This window comes from Ranitomeya imitator, chromosome 8 (assembly GCF_032444005.1).
Source record: "Ranitomeya imitator isolate aRanImi1 chromosome 8, aRanImi1.pri, whole genome shotgun sequence".
NCBI lineage: Eukaryota > Metazoa > Chordata > Amphibia > Anura > Dendrobatidae > Ranitomeya > Ranitomeya imitator.
In genome coordinates, this window is record NC_091289.1 from 194825984 (window position 1) to 194849993 (window position 24010).

At 47.3% G+C, this 24010-nt stretch overlaps 2 protein-coding genes across 6 annotated transcripts in view; one reads left to right on the forward strand and one right to left on the reverse strand.

Moving 5' to 3' along the window:
• The window catches only part of AK5 (adenylate kinase 5), a 161435-nt gene extending 154423 nt beyond the window's left edge, over positions 1–7012 (forward strand). For both annotated transcript variants that reach the window (XM_069738313.1, XM_069738312.1), the window contains 3 exons: positions 95–211; positions 871–1062; positions 5437–7012. In XM_069738313.1, coding sequence (XP_069594414.1) covers positions 95–211; positions 871–1062; positions 5437–5505 — 378 coding nt within the window. In that variant the 3' untranslated portion in view covers positions 5506–7012. The remainder of the gene's footprint in view (positions 1–94; positions 212–870; positions 1063–5436) is intronic.
• A 116-nt stretch (positions 7013–7128) lies between these two features.
• ZZZ3 (zinc finger ZZ-type containing 3) overlaps positions 7129–24010 on the reverse strand; it is a 36077-nt gene continuing 19195 nt past the window's right edge. For all 4 annotated transcript variants that reach the window (XM_069738308.1, XM_069738309.1, XM_069738310.1 and 1 more), the window contains exons 3-12: positions 16483–16621; positions 14873–15020; positions 14609–14718; positions 13973–14041; positions 13605–13706; positions 13018–13113; positions 12355–12504; positions 12055–12189; positions 10669–10769; positions 7129–8423 (exon numbers count right to left, since the gene is read on the reverse strand). In XM_069738308.1, the coding sequence (XP_069594409.1) occupies positions 8279–8423; positions 10669–10769; positions 12055–12189; positions 12355–12504; positions 13018–13113; positions 13605–13706; positions 13973–14041; positions 14609–14718; positions 14873–15020; positions 16483–16621 (1195 nt within the window). In that variant the 3' untranslated portion in view covers positions 7129–8278. The remainder of the gene's footprint in view (positions 8424–10668; positions 10770–12054; positions 12190–12354; positions 12505–13017; positions 13114–13604; positions 13707–13972; positions 14042–14608; positions 14719–14872; positions 15021–16482; positions 16622–24010) is intronic.

The following is a 24010-nucleotide window of genomic DNA, read 5'->3' on the forward strand; positions in this document are numbered from 1 at the left end:
AACCCTTCTCCGCTACATGTTGTGCGCTGCGATATGTGAAGACCAGATCCATGTTGGGAATATCCAGCCATCGCGTCTTATTTCTCGATAACAGGAGATCATTCTGGAGATTCTGAAGGACGCAGTCAGTTCCTCTCTGGGAAGCACCAAAGGATTCGTGCTGGGCGCCTTCCCCTGTGAGGTCCGACAGGCTGAAGAGCTTGAATGCAAGGTCAGTGCTTGGCTCTATGAAGTGGGAAGAGTCGGGCAAAGCGGTGCAGAATTGGTGCCTCTGATAGTCCATGTCCCCCTACCAGCCTGAGAATACCAGCCACCAGCTGTCAGCTTTACCAAGGCTGGTTGTCAGAAATGGGTGGATCCCACGCCGTTATTTTTAATTATTTATTTAAATATTTTTTTTAAAAAAACAGCGTGGGGACCCCTCTATTCTTGATAACCAGCCTTGTTGAAGCTGACAGCTGATGGTTGAGGCCCCCAGCTGTGAGTTCTGCCTGGCTGGTTATAGAAAATAAAGAGGAACCCACTCCTTTTTTTTTTTTTCAATTATTTGCAGCGCAGGAGCCAACTGATGAACACGCCCATCTGCTGCTCCTGCTGTCCCTGTTATTAGCGGCAGCAGGTGTAGGCTGATGGGAGTAACAAATCTCTGAACACCTCCTTACACAAGGTAGTTTCCATTTTTGTTAGTGTCAGGTCACTGTATATTGTGTATGCCGCCACATACTGTACATGCTACATAGACCGTGAGTGCATGTCTGTATGTGACCCACCGACCAGAAGACTCAACCCCATAACTCAATTATACCAGTCTATGGTGCAATTTTCCATCCTCCATTCCTTACTTGTATTTGCTTTTTTTTCACTTACCAGCTTTGTGCCCCGAATCTTGTCCTGTACCTGGATTGTTCTGCTGAAATCATGACCACACGAGTCGTTGGGAGAAGTAAAGTCAGTCATCGGAATGAAGTTGCCACCGAAAATGTAAAGAGGAGGTTACAGATGTTCTACCAGGCGATGGAGCCCTTACTTACATATTATAAGACCAAGGGCCTTCTGTGTAAGGTAAATTATACCGCTATACTCTAACCGTTATAGTAGTCATATTCTTGTACATAGGAGCAGTATTATAGTAGTTATATTCTTGTACATAGGAGCAGTATTATAGTAGTTATATTCCTGTACATTGGGGCAGTATTATAGTAGTTATATTCTTATACATAGGAGCAGTATTATAGTAGTTATATTCTTGTACATAGGAGCAGTATTATAGTAGTTATATTCTTGTACATAGGGGCAGTATTATAGTAGTTATATTCTTGTACATAGGGAGCAGTATTATAGTAGTTATATTCTTATACATAGGAGCAGTATTATAGTAGTTATATTCTTGTACATAGGAGCAGTATTATAGTAGTTATATTCCTGTACATAGGAGCAGTATTATAGTAGTTATATTCTTGTACATAGGAGCAGTATTATAGTAGTTATATTCTTGTACATTGGAGCAGTATTATAGTAGTTATATTCTTGTACATAGGGGCAGTATTATAGTAGTTATATTCTTGTACAAAGAGGGCAGTATTATAGTACGGTAGTTATATTCTTGTACATAGGAGCAGTATTATAGTAGTTATATTCTTGTACATTGGAGCAGTATTATAGTAGTTATATTCCTGTACATAGGGGCAGTATTATAGTAGTTATTTTCTTGTACATAGCAGCAGTATTATAGTAGTTATATTCTTGTACATAGGAGCAGTATTATAGTAGTTATATTCTTGTACATAGGGACAGTATTATAGTAGTTATATTCTTGTACATAGGGACAGTATTATAGTAGTTATATTCTTGTACATAGGGGCAGTATTATAGTAGTTATATTCTTGTACATAGGGGCAGTATTATAGTAGTTATATTCTTGTACATAGGAGCAGTATTATAGTAGTTATATTCTTGTACATAGGGACAGTATTATAGTAGTTATATTCTTGTACATAGGGACAGTATTATAGTAGTTATATTCTTGTACATAGGGGCAGTATTATAGTAGTTATATTCTTGTACATAGGGGCAGTATTATAGTAGTTATATTCTTGTACATAGGAGCAGTATTATAGTAGTTATATTCTTGTACATAGGGACAGTATTATAGTAGTTATATTCTTGTACATAGGGGCAGTATTATAGTAGTTATATTCTTGTACATAGGAGCAGTATTATAGTAGTTATATTCTTGTACATAGGGACAGTATTATAGTAGTTATATTCTTGTATATAGGGGCAGTATTATAGTAGTTATATTCTTGTACATAGGAGCAGTATTATAGTAGTTATATTCTTGTACATAGGGACAGTATTATAGTAGTTATATTCTTGTACATAGGGACAGTATTATAGTAGTTATATTCTTGTACATAGGGGCAGTATTATAGTAGTTATATTCTTGTACATAGGAGCAGTATTATAGTAGTTATATTCTTGTACATAGGAGCAGTATTATAGTAGTTATATTCTTGTACATAGGAGCAGTATTATAGTAGTTATATTCTTGTACATAGGTGGCGGTAGTATTTTAGCAGACCTGTTCTGTTGTTACAGTGTTGTAGCAGTTGTTGTTCCGATACATTTTTCTTTTTGGTATGAAATGTGACAACTCCTTTTGGGAACAGGAATCTTATTAATCCCTCCCCATCCCTCACTGCTCTTCGCAGCTCATTATGGAAGATAAATAAATCTGCGGTTTATTGTAACTGTGTGAATACCAGTGCTGAGGGGATCGGTCCGGGCAATGGCTGATAACATTACTGGTGATGTAGATATTGAAAAGCTTCACAGAGGGAAAGAAAATCTCATAGGAAATCCCAACCACGAAGCCATGGCAACAGCACCCCCTACTGGACGGGGTTGGATTAAGAATGATAAATGTACATTTATCTTAAAATTGGTAATTTTTGGTGTTTTTATTACTTTTCACAAGAATCAGTTCTGCTGAAAAAGTCTCAGATCTCCGGTACAATGTAGTGTAAAATACGGCAATGCTTCATCTGCTCCTCACAACTCCTGAACCTTTTATTTAGAAAATATTTCTCCTGCCAAGAAAATCCGCCGTGAAAGGTAATGGTCTTATCCGTCTGCCAAGTGCAGCCTCTGATCAGGAGATCATCTCTGAAATTCGCCGACTCGCCGGGAGCATCTGGGACTTTGAACAATTCAATTTTCATTTATTTTATTTTTTTACACATTTTTCTCATGTATTTCCGCCAGCTTGTCCTTGGAGATCGAGGAGAAATTTCTGGACATCAGAGGAATAATAATGACGGTGATTGAGAATATATAGTTGGAATCGCTCTCTTATAATTGATACTTTAGTTAAAGGGGAAGTCCAGAAACTGATACAGAACCGTGGTCTATCCGTCGGCGGGCCTGAGGGGCGGAGCATCCACAGATTCAAACAATACCAAATATGGGCATCAAGCTCCACCCCCTCTGCGGGATATTATACAATGTATCACTTTTTCCTGAACTATTCCTTTATGATAAAGCAAAAACGTTTGCGCTCCCTCCTAGATTTACAGATCTCCGAATATTTTCTGACTACTCCATTTAGTAGTGATGTCATGAAAATTTCCAATGAAGCAAAATATTAAAACATTCCTCATTTAAGTTTTACTTTTTTGAAAAATTGCATTTTAAATTGTGTTAGTTCTGGAGTTTCAGGATTAGAAACTAAAAAATACTTACTGCTTTTTTTTTTGTACAAACAGCGCCACTCGTCTTCCTGTGGTTGAGCCTGGTATTGCAGGTCGTGCTCATCATATGCCACGGTGACACCAAAACGAGTATTTTTTGCAGAGAAGTAGCTAAATCCGCGCTGACTTGACTGGATGGACAAATGTCTTTTTTCGGCCTTACTAACTATGTTACTATGACTTGGTTTTTACGAAGGACTGTTTGAAGGCTGGTGGTCACGTTTTGGCTTTAACCTCCTCATCTTTCCCCACGCCGACCTAGCTTTTTAGGGTAAAACTTTAGGGAGTCGGTCTTCTATATACTAAAGTTTTATCTTCTTGTAACTTTAAAAAGAAAGAAAAACTCCCAAAAGCTAATCTCGCCCTGTACGGGCTCGTACAGAGGAGTGTGTAATACGGGTGCGGACCACGTACAGCAGGGGTGTCAAACTGCATTCCTTGATGGCTGCAAACAGGTCATGTTTTCAGGATTTCCTTGTACTGCGCAGGTGATAATTTAATCACCTACACAAATAATGAGTTGGTGATTAAATTATCACCTGTGCAGTACAAGGAAATCCTGAAAACATGACCTGTTTGCAGCCATCAAGGAATGCAGTTTGACACCTCTGACGTGCAGATCGACACGGACCAATATCAGTCTATGGGTCCGTTTAGAATGATGACCCCTGTCACCCAGATCGGGAGTCACAGCGCGCTATTCTATAGTTCAGAGATTCCTCAATTTAAGTCTTCAGGTGCATAGAAGAAAATCGGACCCATGCGGATCATCAGCATTGCATCTTGCAATAATTGATTGCGGAAACTGGAGTAACTCTTGTATATCAGTAAATATCATCTTATGGATCTAAAATGCGTCGGTGACCCGGATGGGAATAAGGCGATTTCACCCTCTCATCTGACGCCGATTGCTGTCCTGTGATTTTCACCTTGGACGTCTCACAACTGAGCCGGGCAGATGCCACCACGCATCAGTGTCGCAGGCACAACATCAGCGATCCTTTACTATATTTTTATAACCTAAAAGGTCAGTGCAGACCTGGAAATGATCGGCACAGACAGGTCCATCAGCCAGAAAGATGGCGCAGCCGGACGGCAGCAACAATCAGAAATCTGGGGAACGGGATTTTTGTTTTCCGATTGGTAAATAAGAACAGATTACGAAATTTAAGTCATCAATATTAGATCGGTGGGGGGTTGGTGCCCACATTAATCAGTGATTTCCTACGGCAAGTAGCAGTAAACAGAGAATCCTTCAGTGAGCTCTTTCTGATTGGGGTTTTGTCTGTCTTTTTCCAAGGTCCTTTTAGCCAATTTATGATCACAAAATTCAGCTCATCTGATGTGATCTGTGATTACAAATCAGCTGAGAACTTAGGAGAATACAGATATAACAAGTTATACGAAGTCTTTCACTGGGACGAGCTCACTGACAGATTCTCCGATAACTCGTTCTGCAGACAGCAGATTATAGCCTCTACGGTTCACGAAGTGTTCAGCGAAAAGAAAATGGGCAAAATATCTGAATTTAAGTGGAATGATTCCTGGTGTCCATGACGGGGTCAGACGCCCCCAGTGGGTGAATCTGAAGGTACGAGGATTAGTGGAGGCGACGGCGTGTAACGTCACTGCGGCTGATTTTATTACAAATTACGTTGATTTAATAGAAATCCTTTTCTCTTCCTAGATTAATGCGGAGAGGTCTCCAGAGCAGGTTTTCCTTCAGGTCTGCACAGCAGTGGACGCCATTTTCTGAGGATCCCAGCGACGGACCAGGAGTTGGCAGCAACGTGTCCATCTTGTATATTTACCACCAGTGCATGCAGTCTATGGCGACAGATCGGCGATCCCTACCGTCCATTCTACACACCCGTCACATGGAGGCGCACACAAGGGCATCTGTCTGTTACATGGAAAATGGAGATTTGTTAAGGGGGTGGTTGGAGCCCTTTAAGATGTGCCATTTTTTTTTTTTTTTTTTAGCAGCATCCATGTGCAAATGTGCACCAGTGAAGAAGTGGCTTATGTACATAAGTTGCAGCACAATTTCATGCCCCGTGCATCATTTCTTTCCTAACTCCATGCATCCTACATTACTGAGAAAACTCTTTGCACTTTTCGATAGGGGCAATCCGTTTGATATTTTGTCACTCTCCTGTTTATTTTCACTCACACCCTCCCCCAAAAATTGCACTATGAGACAAAGGTAAAATGCACGAGCCGCGTGGGTGGATTTTATAGCCGGGTGCATTGCTGAGTTGCACTCCGTGTCCCTGCATGAAGCCGGCCTAAGTGGTTCCTGGAATGGAGGGAACACTCCAGCGAGGATTCCAGGCTGAGGATGATGGGGGAGCGAACCGATTCCTATTAATTAATGCAGTGATTGGCAGAAGCTGCCGGTGTCCCGCTGACGTCTTCAGTTAGTTTTACACATCCCCTACTTAAGTGTGGATCGGATGAGACGTCTTCCTGCAACGTGATCCAGATCTGCGGCGAAAGCAGAGACCGAGGAACACAAAGCTCCGCTGAAGCGCAGGCAGTGGGCAATCGCTCCTCCAGACACCGCTGTCCGCGGATCGGCACCACTTTCTGGGGTTCTACCCTACTGGGATATCGGTAGGACTCAAGCCAGGGAGTTAAAGCCTCTATAAGACTACAACTCCCAGAATGCCCTGATAGCCACAGACATGATGGAAGTTGTAGTTTTGTAAGAGTTCTCTGCTGCTTACAAGTATATAGTTGCTGGCATTAAAGCCGCCATTGCTTGTCTTCGTTTTTTAGCTTCCGTACAACACCCGCATGCTCAGCTTCATGCCTATGAGGCCGTCACGTTCAGGTCGGTCCGAGCAGATTGCGAACGCCCAGATCAGCGCTTCTTGGGATCGGCGGAGGTCCTAGTGATCAGCTGATGCCGCCATCGTATTATATCCCATGTTTTACCGACCGACGGTCCTGCTGCAAATCTGAATTGTTATTATTATAGCGCCATTTATTCCATGGCGCTTTTCATGTGACTAAATCCTTCGCTGGATGGGATCCAAGACGCTGTCGGGTCCGCACCGCCGCTCTCTTTTATAACGTATTTGTACGCCGCTTCCGGCCGGGAAGTTTCCATTCACTTTATAGTTTTCTTGGTGATATCATCGCTCTCGCAGTGAATTTATTATCTCCTCGCATGACTAAAGCCAAGAGACCGAAAACCACGACGATTGTTAGAAAAATAAATCAAAAATGTCTAAACATGAAATAAAATGTAAATGCTGTGTGGTAAGAATTTTTTGCAGCCGGGGCTTCAGCCGTTGACTTTTGCTTTATTTTTTGTTTTCCTCCATTGGTTTCGGGCGAGACCCTAAAAATGACAACTTTCTGTACAAACATATAGTACCCACACAGTTTATTTTATTTTTTTTTTTTACAGTCCTCCTGACATTTGAGTTAAGAACATGATTTACACAGAAGGGGGAAGAAAAAAAAATACAAAATGTCTACTGTCCCTGCCGGAGAGTTTATCACAGATCCGTAGTCCATGAGTCTATAGGACGCCGTCTATAAGGGTCCGTAGCGGATGAAGCTCCTCCATATAGATCTATGTAACAACTTGCTTAAATATTAATAAAAAATACAATCTTTTATGGATTTTGTGCGACTACAAAAAGAGGAAAAAAAAAAAAAAGACAATACATAAAGGATTTACAATAGGCGGGTGTTTTTTTTTTTAATGTTTTTTTCCCCTGTCCTTGGGTGGACAGCATTGAAGGTCGAGGCAGACGGCTGTGTATTTTTTTTTTGTTTTCTAGGAAGGACCTAAGAAAGTGTTAGACTTTACACAGTAACTACGAGTGGCACTTTTTTCACTATATTTTGTACACGTCACATGATCATCTGAACATTACATTTAAAAAATAGATCTGAGTGAAAATTTCCTTTGACATTCACTCACGCACGCACACGGACAAACGCACAGACACCAGCTGGTTACAGAAGCAGCCGCAGTCCCCAATCTGTAGTGCCCGATTGTAGGTCCTCATCTTCCACATCAAAGCAGCTCAAAGTGAAGCGGAGACTGGAATTAATCCATACGGGGGTCCGAGGGGTCAAAGTCAACTTATTAACAGTAGCGTCTTCTTAGCGAACACTGTGATTGGTTAAAACCTTCTCAAAATGTCAGTTTCTGTGCAAAAAAAAAAAGGAATTTAAAAAAAATATTTCACAAAACTGCAAGCTAGTAAACTGGTTTAATATAAATAGTTCACATTTTGACCATTTTTTTTTCTTCTTCGGAAGCCTTTGGGGGAAAAAAAAAAAGTCCGAGTCCGTAACGTGCAGTGTGATTCTGTGTTGTGGCCAGCAGGGGGCAGGGTCCCCGGGGAGGTCACTATGCGCCCGTGGAATGTTCTGCTGAGGTCGGTGGATGGAGCTGGATTTCCACGCAGGTATCATGCGGTGAGAGCAGCCGTTCAGAGAGCGGTAACTTCTGCTCCGCGACCCGTCGCCATTACCGAGCTGAGGAGATTTTTGGCCGGATCACGTCATCTGTTTGCTGGAAAATAGTTTGGGTCCAGGTAATTGTAACTGGTGCTGTGCGGCATGCAGTAATCGCGGTCCAGGAATGTCTCCGCTTTATACACCGGCTCCAGGTGATGGTCCTCCTTGTGACTTTGTGTTTCAAATAAACTAAGGGGAAAAAAACAAAACAAAAGTCATTGATTTCCATAATAAAATATTCTATCCGTATCTGCAAAAGCTGAGTGTCCACCAATGTGCGGACCACCAATGTGCAGACCACCAGAGGCCTCACTGGAAACTGCCGTACTGCCGGACACTTGGGTTGCCCCCGTAAGGGCATTGCTGTGCAATCTAGGCCACAAGTTCACAGCACGGGGACACACGTCCATGTAACGAGGCCCAGTGGAGGTGCCAGGACTGGAGGAGGCAACTTATTCACACGTCCATGTAACGAGGCCAGGACTGGATGAGGCCACGTATTCACACCACAGGGACACACGTCCATGTAACGAGGCCCGGTCGAGGTGCCAGGACTGGAGGAGGCCACGTATTCACACCACAGGGACACATGTCCATGTAACAAGGCTTGGCTGAGGTGCCAGGACTGGATGAGGCCACGTATTCACACCACAGGGACACACGTCCATGTCACGAGGCCCGGTCGAGGTGCCAGGACTGGGGGAGGCCACGTATTCACACCACGGGGACACACGTCCATGTCACGAGGCCCGGTCGAGGTGCCAGGACTGGGGGAGGCCACGTATTCACACCACAGGGACACACGTCCATGTCACGAGGCCCGGTCGAGGTGCCAGGACTGGGGGAGGCCACGTATTCACACCACGGGGACACACGTCCATGTAACGTGGCCAGGACTGGATGAGGCCAAGTATTCACACCACGGGGTCACACGTCCATGTAACGAGGCCCGGTGGAGGTGCCAGGACTGGGGGAGGCCACGTATTCACACCAGAGGGACACACGTCCATGTAACAAGGCCGGGTCGAGGTGCCAGGACTGGATGAGGCCACGTATTCACACCACGGGGACACACGTCCATGTAACGAGGCCAGGACTGGATGAGGCCACGTATTCACACCACAGGGTCACACGTCCATGTAACGAGGCCCGGTCGAGGTGCGAGGACTGGATGATGCCACGTATTTACACACATCCATGTAACGAGGCCCGGTGAAGGTGCCAGGACTGGATGAGGCCACGTATTCACCCCACAGGGTCACACGTCCATGTAACGAGGCCCGGTCGAGGTGCGAGGACTGGATGATGCCACGTATTTACACACATCCATGTAACGAGGCCCGGTGAAGGTGCCAGGACTGGATGAGGCCACGTATTCACCCCACAGGGTCACACGTCCATGTAACGAGGCCCGGTCGAGGTGCCAGGACTGGATGATGCCACGTATTTACACACATCCATGTAACGAGGCCCGGTGGAGGTGCCAGGACTGGATGAGGCCACGTGTGCACAGCTCCTGCTATTCATTTAAATGGGCGCACAGGAACATGTGTGTGGCCCTCGGACCGACCCCAATGGCACAAGAAGGGGCCCTGACCTCATGGAAGATGCGAATGGACATTGATGGCATAATTTTAAGTTTATTTATAAACCAGAATCTCGTGCAAATCCGTTTTCCCAAAATGTTAAAGGAAAACATTGTTTTAATTTTTTTCCCAAAGTCAATATTACAGATAAAAACAAAAACTTAGTAAAACATCTGAGTAGCGGGAAGCGCTGGATTCACAGATGACAGAACTTAGCCGGGAACTGAGAGTTTCCAGAATAAAGGATCAGTCCAGGAGGAGGAAGCAGCAGAGTTCTGTACTCAGACGCGTTAACAAGCTTTATTTTCACATGTATTATTGATTAAGAAAAAAGTAACTTACAGTGACGGTTCCTCCATGTCACCCCGTACACGTGGGCTGGCGGAAATACTCCGTGATCTTGGGGGTCAGAGCCCCATATTGAATGGAGCCGATGCTTCGCCTACCCGACCTCTGCTCCGCTCATAGTCCATGGGGCGGGCGGAGGAAGGGGACTGCTGCCCTTAGACATTTTAGCATTTTTGGGAATAACCCTTTATGCCCCGTTTTCTATAAGGTAAAAAACTCCAGATGTGGCGGACATGGCGCAACGATCAATTACGTTTCAATGTGCACCACGTAATGCCGCCCACAGTGGCCACCTGTATCAGTGGGACGCCACGGGAAGTCATCGAAGTGGCCGAGGTATTCGGCAATCACAAAGTTTCCAAAGGGAATTTGCACTAATCTATATACAGTTATCAGGATGCAACTGGAGCAACACAGCAGCCGATTATCGCATTGTGAAACACAACTGGGTCCAGATGTAAAATTGCACCAGTCCTTCCCCTCCCCCCATCTGCACTCACCAGTCAGAGCAGGAGTCACAGAAATCCACAGCCATCTGCAGCGGGCAATCCTGACAATGCCACCGAATACCCTGGATTGGTTCAATACCACAATTATCACACTGTAATAGAAAAGGGAGAAGAGATTGTGGATTTCACTGATCCTGAGTTACATCCTGTGTTATACCCCAGAGCTGCACTCACTATTCTGCTGGTGCTGTCACTGTGTACATACATTACATTACTGATCCTGTGTTACATCCTGTATTATACTCCAGAGCTGCACTCACTATTCTGCTGGTGCTGTCACTGTGTACATACATTACATAGTAACATAGTAACATAGTTAGTAAGGCCGAAAAAAGACATTTGTCCATCCAGTTCAGCCTATATTCCATCATAATAAATCCCCAGATCTACGTCCTTCTACAGAACCTAATAATTGTATGATACAATATTGTTCTGCTCCAGGAAGACATCCAGGCCTCTCTTGAACCCCTCGACTGAGTTCGCCATCACCACCTCCTCAGGCAAGCAATTCCAGATTCTCACTGCCCTAACAGTAAAGAATCCTCTTCTATGTTGGTGGAAAAACCTTCTCTCCTCCAGACGCAAAGAATGCCCCCTTGTGCCCGTCACCTTCCTTGGTATAAACAGATCCTCATTACATTACTGATCCTGAGTTACATCCTGTATTATACCCCAGAGCTGCACTCACTATTCTGCTGGTGCAGTCACTGTGTACATGCATTACTGATCCTGAGTTACATCCTGTATTATACTCCAGAGCTGCACTCACTATTCTGCTGGTGCAGTCACTGTGTACATGCATTACTGATCCTGAGTTACATCCTGTATTATACTCCAGAGCTGCACTCACTATTCTGCTGGTGCAGTCACTGTGTACATGCATTACTGATCCTGAGTTACATCCTGTATTATACTCCAGAGCTGCACTCACTATTCTGCTGGTGCAGTCACTGTGTACATACATTACATTACTGATCCTGAGTTACATCCTGTATTATACTCCAGAGCTGCACTCACTATTCTGCTGGTGCAGTCAGTGTGTACATACATTACATTACTGATACGGAGTTACATCCTGTATTATACCCCAGAGCTGCACTCACTATTCTGCTGTCGGCACCGAGTCTCCCGAGGCTAGCGTGGCATGATGCCATATGAGCCCTGCAGACAATCAGAGGAACTGATGGGCTGCAGCACTCACTTCCCCGGACATCTGGGGCTCGTCTGAAGGAAGTGAGTGCAGAAGCTCCAAGTGGCGGCTGATTGGCTGCAGGTGCACATGGCGTGATATCGTGCGAGCCTCAGGAGCCCGGCGTCACTAACACGAGGAGCGTGTGACGACTGCGGCCCGGGGACCGAGTACAGGACGGCTCTCACCTTGAAGCCGAGGTGCTGCACGAAGCCGCTCGCCGCCTCCATCTCTTGGAGCCTTTGCTTCTTTAATCTCTTAAGTTCAAGTAGTTCTTTATATTCCGCAAGTCCCCGGAAAGAAGTGGGAATAGATTCCTCATCCTGAGAAAGAGAAGAACAAAGTCACCAAACTACAAAGGCCGTCTCCAGCTGCCAGGAACTAGAACTCCCAGCATGTGCCAATACCCCCATAACGCTGGGAGTTGTAGGTCAGAGTCTGCGCCAAGTATTCACCGAACAGGGAAAAGGTTCATGAAGCCTCATTACCGAGATGTCGTCGTCCTCGGCTGCATCGAGGTTATGACAGCTGGAGTGGTCGTCGTCCTCTTCCATAAACACTGGAGGCTCATGGGAAGTCATGAAGGTGGAGGGTTTAAACAGATGCTTGTTGAGAACGTGCTGCCGCTTGCTTGATGCCTGGGAGCAGAACACAAGGAATCATGTGAAGGCCAATGGGAGTAGTAGTACCAGGTGTTATTCATCAAAGCATCATATACACATCTCCAAAATTACTGAAACAACGGGGAAAGCAACAAGATGCCGGCATCCAGCTGAAAAGGACAGTGGCGCTACGCCGTCATCCAGCTGAAAAGGACTGTGGCGCCACGCTGGCATCCAGCTGAAAAGGACAGTGGCGCCACGTCGGCATCCAGCTGAAAAGAACAGTATCACTTAACTGTCATCCAACCAAAAGGACAGTAGTGCTACGCTGGCATCCAACTGAAAAGGACAGCAGCTTAAAGCCTGGAGTGTTTTTATTGATATTGTAAACAGCAGGAGAGTTGATCGTGATACTTCACAAAACGTCTCCGCCATGTCCTGTCCAGCTGGATGCCAGGCTTTATATATTGTCCCGTATATGAGCGACATTCCTCAAAGTGTAACAAAACCAGTCCACTCAGGATACACGATAGTAAAGGCTGCGCTCACCTTCTTAGAATACATGTAAAGGTTCGGGGTCCGCCCTGGCACTGGGATTCCGGCTTTGGTCAATTTTATAAAATACTTCTGCACTCGGCTGGCGACCTATGAACGCAGGAAAACAGCGGAGGACAAATCAGAGGTCGCACACGCAAAGCCACGAATGTTACACCGGCAAAAATACCGTAAATCAAAAATTTACACAAAAATGTTCAGTTCTGCAGAAGCCACAAGATACGGAGAAAGAAAAAAGTCATTGGAGTAAAATGCGCCAATTCCTCCACCTACAGCGCTGAGCGCAGCTCCAGATTTCTGGCAAAATTTGTAACAATTTCCGTTTGCTTGATCCTCGCGAGTCGCCATAAACGAGCTAATGGCTCCCGATCTCCGAGTACGATGGTCGTGGTCTGAGGATGAAGGTGCAGCGATTCCTTCAGAGCAGCGCTCCGGCCTCCGCAGGGATCTGTGGCCGGGAGCAGCGATGCTCTTCATCCTCGTCGCTCCCCGCTGAGGACACATCTTTTATAAAGTCATCATACCCCTTTATACCCCGGCACGGCGGCCATGATGCAGATCGGACCCCGTCCGGCACTCACCTGCTTGGCCGTGCGGTTTCCCAACTCATCCGCAATCTTCTGCCACCTCTTTGACTCAATCTCTTCTGGTGGAAATTTGAGGAGAAGCTGCTCCAGTTTTTTCTAAACAAGCAAAATGTGAGTAAGCGAGACGTCTGGCGGAAAATCGGCCTCGTGCCCCCCGCTGCTTAGGAAAACCGCGATGTGGACCCCCTCGAGCTCGGACGGGTCCAACAGTGATTGGGGCAAAAATAAATATAAACCCACCCTCTAATAAAAACGCGTCGGTGTTGTGCTCCAGAGCTGCAATCACAATTCTGCAGATTTCAGAGTGGAGATCTCCCAGCATTCCTCACGTGCTATGAGGGTCTCCCTTCCCCCCGTGTTACCTGCTCCTCTATAGTCCACAGCTGATTAAAGGTCCCAGGTTTGGAGTCCATGCACAACCGACCTCTTATCTGAAAAGAGCAGAATGGTAAGGGGTTAACAGGCTGCCAAATAATTCCGGTTTGTAGAGACACCATTATGGGGCAGAACGAGCTTGGGACCCTCACCACCACGCTGGTGCCGCAGATGAGCGCTGGACCTTGTTAGAATACAAGGACGGCCATGCACCTGAATGACATCTGAATTTTCCTCTACAAAATCAGCCGTTTGCCCGGGGCTCTCAGGAGTCGACCCCCAAACGTTATAGTTACTCCGTACAGGTGACCAGGCAGTTATCAGAAGACGCCATGTCACCTGTCCCGCTAATCTATGGCAGCGGCAGTGAGCGGAGCAGGACTATCCCTTTAAGAGCTGGTCTGCGATGGGAACATAGTGGTAAAGGGCGACAGACCGGAGCCTGCTCTGCTGACATCTAGTGGCCGATCTGCAGAACTACAGCATCTGCAATGGACCAGAATATCCCTGATACTAAATGGGAGAAACAGGCGACGATCTTATTACTCTACAAATATTCTGCCAAAAGATCCACCCCATAAATCACTACGTCCACCCCTGGCGCGTACACCGCCCCCGATCACCTGGACGCTGCTGGCGGAGCTCTCCCGACTGTCGCTCTGGGGCAGCACCGAGTACGATGTGGATTCTCCGTCCTGGTCGCTCGCTCGCTGAGGACTGCTGTGTAACCCGACTGCAACAACAAACGCCGGCTTGTCAGGGACAGAAGATTTTTACTTCTTAGTTTTTTTTTTCTTTTCTATCCGAGTGTGACTGATGTCGGGCTCAGGGAGCTGCTAGTTGAGCGATTTCCCGGTACGTCCCTCCTAACTTTGGGGGGCACCGACCTTTATCAAAGATGAGCTTCACCCTCCGCGAGTTCCTCTTTCTGTTCCTGAACTCTCGCTCGAAGTTTCCCAGCGTCGTCGTGTACTGGTCCCAGGAGATCTCTGGTAACTGGACGATCCTTTGGGGCCGCGGGATCCCAACGTCAACCTGAAGAAAAGGACGATTCGTTATTATGGGGTAATTATCGGGGGGTCCTGGAGATCCGGCTCTTATCTCACAGGGGTACAATCACTTTTCCACACCGTCATGGTAATAGGGTTACGGCGTCTCCTGTTTAAAGGGCGACACTATGGTCTATGGGCTCATGGACATAAGAGGCAGCTCGCAGCCGTCTCCCCCAGACCCAAGTACAAATACCACCGTGGTGGACATGTGCAAGACCACCATGTCGTTCAACAAGAACATGGGACCCCCAAGGCTGCCAGTCGTTGGATCTCCCCCGCTGAAGCTGCCAGTCGTCGTCAGACAAGGGCCGCCAGTGCACGGACCCCACTTCCTTGAACGCTGGGGGTTCTGCAGTGACCGGACTCTCATCCTTTACCCTGCGGAGACTTCCATCTTTATCTACAGATATTCCGGCAGTGTTCTCATGGGGACGTCATCTCCTCCGCTGCCCGTAATTGAAAGCACGGTCGGGTTAATAGTCAAAAGAACAATAGAAACGTGGTCTCCAGCCGCTGACACTACATCTCCCAGCATGCCCCCACACGGACCAGTGTAAGGGGAGATGTAGTCTTACCACCGCCGGCCGGAGAACGCACAGTCACAACTCTCACACTAAATTCTTGGGTCTCATCAGCCGTCAGGTCACACAGAGACGACAGCAGAGCCGGCTGGTATCCATGCATGCTCATCACCACGGCAGTATCAATTACCATAGCAACCAGTAAAAAAAGGAACGTGCGGCTCAACCTATAGCTCTTAAAGGGGTTGTCTCCAATTACAAGTTATCAGGGGATAATGTTATATATATAAAAAAAAAATACCTGCATTACTAAGTAGAAATTTGGGCACCGGGTAGATTAAACCACGGGATTGCATCATCGTCTCCCACAAATATGAGAATCTGCGCCCAAACCCGACCTGCAAGAAAACGCTGCACCGTGCCAGAGCGCAGCCCCGATCACGCACCGCCTCGGTAGGGCAGCCCCGGTCACGCACCGCCTCGGTAGGGCAGCCCCGGTCACGCACCGCCTCGGTAGGGCAGCCCCGGTCACGCACCGCCTCGGTAGGGCAGCCCCGGTCACGCACCGCCTCGGTAGGGCAGCCCCGGTCACGCACCGCCTCGGTAGGGCAGCCCCGGTCACGCACCGCCTCGGTAGGGCAGCCCCGGTCACGCACCGCCTCGGTAGGGCAGCCCCGGTCACGCACCGCCTCGGTAGGGCAGCCCCGGTCACGCACCGCCTCGGTAGGGCAGCCCCGGTCACGCACCGCCTCGGTAGGGCAGCAGCTGAGACCCGAGCTCTCTCCGAAATAAAAATAAATAATACTACGACATGGAAAGTCGGGTCTTTGGGGGATGCACCACTGAGCTTGCAGTGTTGCTCCACTTAACCCGGCAGGTGCCAGCATTTTCATGTAGGAAGCGTCGAGGCACTCAGCTCCATACCTTCTCTTGAAGTTTTTCCACAAATCCTATGGGATCGGTCACGGCGTCACTCTGGTGCTGCGATAACCTCTCCATATCTAGCACGGCCTGCGAGCGCTGCGCCTCCAGCACGGAAATCGTCTGTAAGAGCCTCTGATAACTGCGGGGACAGATGTGACAGTCAGTGACGATGACGAGACGCGACCAAAGATCTGCTGGGGGGATGGAGGGCCAAGAAGCGGCCAAGAATCTGCGCGGGGGGTAGAGGCGTGACCCAGGATCTGCGGGGGGGGGGGGGGGGGGGGGTTAGAGGGCATAGCCGTGACCAAGCATCTGCGCCTGCCCACCCACATCCATATGCAGCGGCGTCACATTCACATACGCAGAGGCACAAAATTACAAACTTCCAGCCAACCTGGATATTAAAGAAATGTCTACACGTGAGAAAGTTTTTCCTCATCATCAAATAGAAAAATGAATATAAAGGGAGCGGCCCAGACACAAAGTACGATGAACAGATCTTAGAATAAAATATTGGAATAATATAATCTGTTAAACAACAGCAGTAAAGATGACCTAATATAAATATCTAACAACAAAGGATAAAAAACCTTGAATAATACAAGTAATAAAGTATGATGGGGGGAAAAAGTGACCCCAAAACAAAGTATAATACCCCCACTGTGAATTCATTCACATTCACAGTATGATGACCCTACTGTAATCCCCACACAGCCCTCCATACAGTATAATGGCCCCACACAGCCCTCCATACAGTATAATGGCCCCACACAGCCCTCCATACAGTGTAATGGCCCCACACAACCCTCCATACAGTGTAATGGCCCCACACAACCCTCCATACAGTGTAATGGCCCCACACAGCCTTCCATACAGTGTAATGACCCCACACAACCCTCCATACAGTATAATGGTCCCACACAGCTCTCTATACAGTAATGGCCCCACACATCCCTCCATACAGTGTAATGGCCCCACACAGCCCTCCATACAGTATAATGGCCCCAAACAACCCTCCATACAGTGTAATGGCCCCACACAGCCCTCCATACAGTGTAATGGCCCCAAACAACCCTCCATACATTGTAATGGCCCCACACAGCCCTCCATACAGTATAATGGCCCCAAACAACCCTCCATACAGTGTAATGGCCCCAAACAACCCTCCATACAGTGTAATGGCCCCACACAGCCCTCCATACAGTGTAATGGCCCCACACAACCCTCCATACAGTGTAATGGCCCCACACAACCCTCCATACAGTGTAATGGCCCCACACAGCTCTATACAGTAATGGCCCCACACATCCCTCCATACAGTGTAATGGCCCCACACAGCCCTCCATACAGTATAGTGGCCCCAAACAACCCTCCATACAGTGTAATGGCCCCACACAGCCCTCCATACAGTATAACAGGCCCCACACAGCCCCCCATACAGTGTAATGGCCCCACACAGCCCTCCATACAGTGTAATAGCCTCACACAGCCCTCCATATAGTATAATGGCCACAAACAGCCCTCCATACAGTGTAATGGCCCCACACAACCCTCCATACAGTGTAATGGCCCCACACAACCCTCCATACAGTATAATGGTCCCACACAGCTCTCTATACAGTAATGGCCCCACACATCCCTCCATACAGTGTAATGGCCCCACACAGCCCTCCATACAGTATAGTGGCCCCAAACAACCCTCCATACAGTGTAATGGCCCCACACAGCCCTCCATACAGTATAACAGGCCCCACACAGCCCCCCATACAGTGTAATGGCCCCACACAGCCCTCCATACAGTGTAATAGCCTCACACAGACCTCCATACAGTGTAATGGCCCCACACAGCCCTCCATATAGTATAATGGCCACAAACAGCCCTCCATACAGTGTAATGGCCCCACAAACAGCCCTCCATACAGTGTAATGGCCCCACAAAGTCCAGAATGCTCATACAGTTGAAAGTACGATGCTGGGCGCGGGGCCCGCCTGGCATTGAGGGACACATGTCTGTTCTGTCCCTGATCTCAGCTCTTAGTGGAGATGAATCTGTGCTGCACTTTACGTCCATGCCAGTAGTGACCTGTGCTGTGGAGTCGGGAGTCAGGGAAATCGAGTCGCAGGTTTGGCTTACCGAGTCCACAGTCCGGGTGTACAGGAAAGTGATCAAGCACAACTATCAATCACGGGCCCCAGGAGGTAGAGAATGTGGCCCCCCCACCCCATGTCTGTCCAGGATTGTACCAACTCTGGGACACCTCTAGTCAGAAACCAGCATGTTGATTGTCCCTTCAGTTCTGTCAGCGTCCGCACTGATTGGAGAATGTGGACCCCCCAATCTGGTAACGCCCAATTATTATTTCTACATTTCCAGGAGGAGAAACAGAGGAAAGGCACAATGAATAAACCACACTAAAGAGTTATAAAAGTTTTTTCCAAGATGGTTATTGGGGAATACACAGATCTAATAAGACAGACTTCAGGGCCGGACCCTCGTAAGCTGCACCAGGAGCCGAGAGATGCGGCCGCCGCGCTATAATTCTAATCTAATTCTTAAATGTGGCAGAATTTTCTCATTTTCACATTATTTTTTTAGTCTGCAGCCTGATAATGAGTCGTCCCTGCAGGATTTCAGCACGTGCCCTTCCTCAAGCAGCCACCAGGTGGCACCATAATCAATGGCCAGCTTTCTAGTTAACCCCTTCCAGACCAGTTGATATTTGCTGGTGGCCGCAAACATGAGACAACAAGCAGGGGGTCCGCTTCTGTCCTGGGTCTCATTAGGCCTTTCTAATTTCGAGTGTCAGCGTGTGATCTGTGCAGTTTGTGATGGGAGCTGCCCGACTGCTAACCGCTAGGCCGGCCCAATGACGGGGAGCTGACGACTGCTAACCGCTAGGCCGGCCCAATGACGGGGAGCTGACGACTGCTAACCGCTAGGCCGGCCCAATGACGGGGAGCCGACGACTGCTAACCGCTAGGCTGGCCCAATGATGGGGAGCCGACGACTGCTAACCGCTAGGCCGGCCCAATGACGGGGAGCTGACGACTGCTAACCGCTAGGCCGGCCCAATGACGGGGAGCTGACGACTGCTAACCGCTAGGCTGGCCCAATGACGGGGAGCTGACGACTGCTAACCGCCAGGCCGGCCCAATGATGGGGAGCCGACGACTGCTAACCGCCAGGCCGGCCCAATGATGGGGAGCCGACGACTGCTAACCGCTAGGCCGGCCCAATGACGGGGAGCTGACGACTGTTAACCGCCATGCCGGCCCGATGACGGGGAGCTGACGACTGCTAACCGCTAGGCCGGCCCAATGACGGGGAGCTGACGACTGCTAACCGCTAGGCTGGCCCAATGACGGGGAGCTGACGACTGCTAACCGCTAGGCCGGCCCAATGATGGGGAGCCGACGACTGCTAACCGCTAGGCCGGCCCAATGACGGGGAGCTGACGACTGCTAACCGCCATGCCGGCCCGATGACGGGGAGCTGACGACTGCTAACCGCTAGGCCGGCCCAATGACGGGGAGCTGACGACTGCTAACCGCTAGGCCGGCCCAATGACGGGGAGCTGACGACTGCTAACCGCCAGGCCGGCCTAATGACGGGGAGCTGCCAGACTGCTAACTGCTAGGCCGGCCAGCTCAGATACTGAAATGACTGATGGCGCCCTCCTCAAACACAAAAAGCGGCAACAGACCTTCAGGACCCCAGAAATAAGCTGAGGATTAGGGGGTCTTCCTTTCAAATACAATGTTATATTAATTTATGGGTGGGCCCTTAAATTAACCCTTTGTATTGTCTAACAGTTAGGGCACAATGCGCATTTTTTGTGCAACAAACTGCAAATAGCGATGTGAACCGGAGCAGGAGTTCGGGTGTTGAGGGGTTAGGGGGGCGGCACATGATAAACTTGTGGTGGAGCTGCGTACATCAGACCTAGCGATAGACAGCAGTGGTATAACAGCGCCATCTAGTGACCACTGCAGAGATGGCCGTCAGTATTACATCTCTGGGCGGATCTCCGGGGAGCTCCGCACAATCAAACACGACCGCTGCTGACAGTCACAAAGCAGGACCCCTCCTCCCCCCAACCCTTCTGCTAGTGAAGGGTAACACCCAGTTGACAAATTCATCATCTATATTTCCACCAGGAATAACACAGGAACGGCACAATCCAGACTTCCATGAAGAGTTCTTATGACATGTGAAACAGACGGATTACCCGATGGATCGGCCGCAGCCACAGAAGAATAAATCCTACATCCGGGAGGAGCAACAACCTCAATGTCCACGTAACAGCCCCGAATACTCACATGGGTTACTGCGAGGAAGAAGAGGATTCTGACCCTCTGTAAGCGACGATCGCATGATCAATGGTGGAAAACCTCGAGAACGGGGCGCTGCCCTCTAGTGGTCGGTCATGTCCAACCCTCCAGGGATTTCCTGCACCTCATGACATGCGGCCGCAGAGCTGAATGATTCGGGGGTCCCAATCCACATATTTCATGCTGAATAACGCTGGACATATGCACTCAAAAAATTAAAAATTTGTTTTTACTTAAATGCATTAATTTTTTGCAATAGTATATGCAGTCTATGTACAGTGATACATAGAGGATGAGCTCACTGACCGGTCACTGGTCCCTCATTCTCCAGTCTATGTACAGTGGTACACACAGGATGAGCTCACTGACCGATCACTGGTCCCTCATTCTCCAGTCTATGTACAGTGGTACACACAGGATGAGCTCACTGACCGATCACTGGTCCCTCATTCTCCAGTCTATGTACAGTGGTACACACAGGATGAGCTCACTGACCGATCACTGGTCCCTCATTCTCCAGTCTATGTACAGTGGTACACACAGGATGAGCTCACTGACCGGTCCCTTGTTCTCCAGTCTATGTACTATTTAGACCTAATACTATCTAATAGACCTGACAGAATAACAAATCTGCAGGTGGTTGGGCATCTAGGAAATAGCGACCACAATATTGTGCAGTTTCACCTGTCTTTCACTAGGGGGACTTGTCAGGGAGTCACAAAAACATTGAACTTTAGGAAGGCAAAGTTTGAACAGCTTAGAGATGCCCTTAATCTGGTAGACTGGGACAATATCCTCAGAAATGAGAATACAGATAATAAATGGGAAATGTTTAAGAACATCCTAAATAGGCAGTGTAAGCGGTTTATACCTTGTGGGAATAAAAGGACTAGAAATAGGAAAAACCCAATGTGGCTAAACAAAGAAGTAAGACAGGCAATTAACAGTAAAAAGAAAGCATTTGCACTACTAAAGCAGGATGGCACCATTGAAGCTCTAAAAAACTATAGGGAGAAAAATACTTTATCTAAAAAACTAATTAAAGCTGCCAAAAAGGAAACAGAGAAGCACATTGCTAAGGAGAGTAAAACTAATCCCAAACTGTTCTTCAACTATATCAATAGTAAAAGAATAAAAACTGAAAATGTAGGCCCCTTAAAAAATAGTGAGGAAAGAATGGTTGTAGATGACGAGGAAAAAGCTAACATATTAAACACCTTCTTCTCCACGGTATTCACGGTGGAAAATGAAATGCTAGGTGAAATCCCAAGAAACAATGAAAACCCTATATTAAGGGTCACCAATCTAACCCAAGAAGAGGTGCGAAACCGGCTAAATAAGATTAAAATAGATAAATCTCCGGGTCCGGATGGCATACACCCACGAGTACTAAGAGAACTAAGTAATGTAATAGATAAACCATTATTTCTTATTTTTAGTGACTCTATAGCGACAGGGTCTGTTCCGCAGGATTGGCGCATAGCAAATGTGGTGCCAATATTCAAAAAGGGCTCTAAAAGTGAACCTGGAAATTATAGGCCAGTAAGTCTAACCTCTATTGTTGGTAAAATATTTGAAGGGTTTCTGAGGGATGTTATTCTGGATTATCTCAATGAGAATAACTGTTTAACTCCATATCAGCATGGGTTTATGAGAAATCGCTCCTGTCAAACCAATCTAATCAGTTTTTATGAAGAGGTAAGCTATAGGCTGGACCACGGTGAGTCATTGGACGTGGTATATCTCGATTTTTCCAAAGCGTTTGATACCGTGCCGCACAAGAGGTTGGTACACAAAATGAGAATGCTTGGTCTGGGGGAAAATGTGTGTAAATGGGTTAGTAACTGGCTTAGTGATAGAAAGCAGAGGGTGGTTATAAATGGTATAGTCTCTAACTGGGTCGCTGTGACCAGTGGGGTACCGCAGGGGTCAGTATTGGGACCTGTTCTCTTCAACATATTCATTAATGATCTGGTAGAAGGTTTACACAGTAAAATATCGATATTTGCAGATGATACAAAACTATGTAAAGCAGTTAATACAAGAGAAGATAGTATTCTGCTACAGATGGATCTGGATAAGTTGGAAACTTGGGCTGAAAGGTGGCAGATGAGGTTTAACAATGATAAATGTAAGGTTATACACATGGGAAGAGGGAATCAATATCACCATTACACACTGAACGGGAAACCACTGGGTAAATCTGACAGGGAGAAGGACTTGGGGATCCTAGTTAATGATAAACTTACCTGGAGCAGCCAGTGCCAGGCAGCAGCTGCCAAGGCAAACAGGATCATGGGGTGCATTAAAAGAGGTCTGGATACACATGATGAGAGCATTATACTGCCTCTGTACAAATCCCTAGTTAGACCGCACATGGAGTACTGTGTCCAGTTTTGGGCACCGGTGCTCAGGAAGGATATAATGGAACTAGAGAGAGTACAAAGGATGGCAACAAAATTAATAAAGGGGATGGGAGAACTACAATACCCAGATAGATTAGCGAAATTAGGATTATTTAGTCTAGAAAAAAGACGACTGAGGGGCGATCTAATAACCATGTATAAGTATATAAGGGGACAATACAAATATCTCGCTGAGGATCTGTTTATACCAAGGAAGGTGACGGGCACAAGGGGGCATTCTTTGCGTCTGGAGGAGAGAAGGTTTTTCCACCAACATAGAAGAGGATTCTTTACTGTTAGGGCAGTGAGAATCTGGAATTGCTTGCCTGAGGAGGTGGTGATGGCGAACTCAGTCGAGGGGTTCAAGAGAGGCCTGGATGTCTTCCTGGAGCAGAACAATATTGTATCATACAATTATTAGGTTCTGTAGAAGGACGTAGATCTGGGTATTTATTATGATGGAATATAGGCTGAACTGGATGGACAAATGTCTTTTTTCGGCCTTACTAACTATGTTACTATGTTACTATGTTACAGTGATACACAGAGGATGAGCTCACTGACCGATCACTGGTCCCTCGTTCTCCAGTCTATGTACAGTGGTACACAGAGGATGAGCTCACTGACCGGTCACTGGTCCCTCATTCTCCAGTCTATGTACAGTGGTACACACAGGATGAGCTCACTGACCGGTCACTGGTCCCTCATTCTCCAGTCTATGTACAGTGGTACACACAGGATGAGCTCACTGAGCGGTCCCTTGTTCTCCAGTCTATGTACAGTGATACACA